The 1,314-nt window shown below is 39.0% G+C and overlaps 1 protein-coding gene across 1 annotated transcript in view; it reads right to left on the reverse strand.

Annotated features, from left to right (window-relative positions):
• Positions 1-315: 315 nt before the first annotated feature.
• Positions 316-1,314, reverse strand: part of LOC104619016 (BDNF/NT-3 growth factors receptor-like) — a gene marked incomplete at its 5' end in the record, with an annotated part of 6,507 nt that continues 5,508 nt past the window's right edge. Inside the window, one exon of the mRNA XM_010284760.1 lies at positions 316-492. Coding sequence (XP_010283062.1) covers positions 316-492 — 177 coding nt within the window. The remainder of the gene's footprint in view (positions 493-1,314) is intronic.

The following is a 1,314-nucleotide window of genomic DNA, read 5'->3' on the forward strand; positions in this document are numbered from 1 at the left end:
GGCAAGGAAATAATTACTACTGCAAGTTTTATAAATAAACATTTCAGAATATGCTGAAATATACTGAAAACACTATTCCTTTGGTTCCCATTCTTTTGGTGGAAAGTGTAATGATTAACTTAATAGTACTTCCAAATAGGTAAAGAAACAATAAGCCCCACATCACAGTATACAAGATGAATCAGCAGTGTTGCACAGATTTTCACTCTTAGATGTCCACATTTTTCAGAGAGCAGTTAATTTGGCATTAAGTACCAGCAATGCTTACTTTCTCTGCCCACTTCTGACTTTCCAGCACAACACATGTTGGTGGATTTACCTGAGGAATTTGTTAAGATCTCCATTCTTCATATACTCAAAGACCATGATGAGTGGATCACCGTCAACACAGATGCCATAGAACTTGATGATGTGCTTATGTTGCAGGTTAGTCAGTAGCTCTGCCTCACAGTGGAAGTCCTTGTGGGCATTGTCACTGGCATCCTTCAGCGTCTGGTGGAGGAAAGGAACATGTAAGGAAGGGGAGACATTCACAGAAGGCAGCAAACATGTGGGAAGGCACTGTAAGGGTAAGATAAGGACACTACTGTGTAAAGGATGGAGAAAGTACATTCTTAGTAACTTTTTTAGCAATGTACATGTGATGCAATTGCAATTAAATAACAGTGGTACAATTTTCATTCTCCTGCCACACATCATCCCATACAACAATTTTTAATGTAAGAGGATGCAGGAATACTCATGATCTTACTGTGCCAAGTGTTTTCCAAAAACAGAACAAAGAAATTCATCTTATCTGAAAAACATACTAGTACACAGGTGATCTATGGCCTTTAGCATTTAACTCAAGCAAAACTCTGGTATCCTACTGGTATTTACCTTTGTTGTAAGTTCCTTAAAGTAAAGCTTTCTTTGCTTAAAATGCTTAGCAAGAACATAGATGCATTTGTTATTTATTGTTAACATTGTTGCTGATGTTGGCCCCTACAGTGTGCTATACATTAGGTAGATTTATAGAAGGGTACATCCCTGGACCAGAACTTACAACCCGAGACCTCAGCCAGAAACTCCTTTGGAATTCAGTAAATGTACTCATGTGTCTAAGATTAAGCATGTGCATAAGCAACTGGAGGATCAATCTTAAATTGATGGACAGAGAGGAAGTAGATGCAGAACAGAATTTCAGGGGGTTAATTTTATCTTTTCCCCATTTATACAGCTTTAAAATCTTGCATATTTTCATTTTACAGGTGTCGTGGTTTAGCCCCAGCCAGCAACTAAGCACCACGCAGCCGCTTGCTCACTCCCCCACGG

This window comes from Phaethon lepturus, unplaced genomic scaffold (genome assembly GCF_000687285.1).
Source record: "Phaethon lepturus isolate BGI_N335 unplaced genomic scaffold, ASM68728v1 scaffold50133, whole genome shotgun sequence".
Classification (NCBI taxonomy): domain Eukaryota; kingdom Metazoa; phylum Chordata; class Aves; order Phaethontiformes; family Phaethontidae; genus Phaethon; species Phaethon lepturus.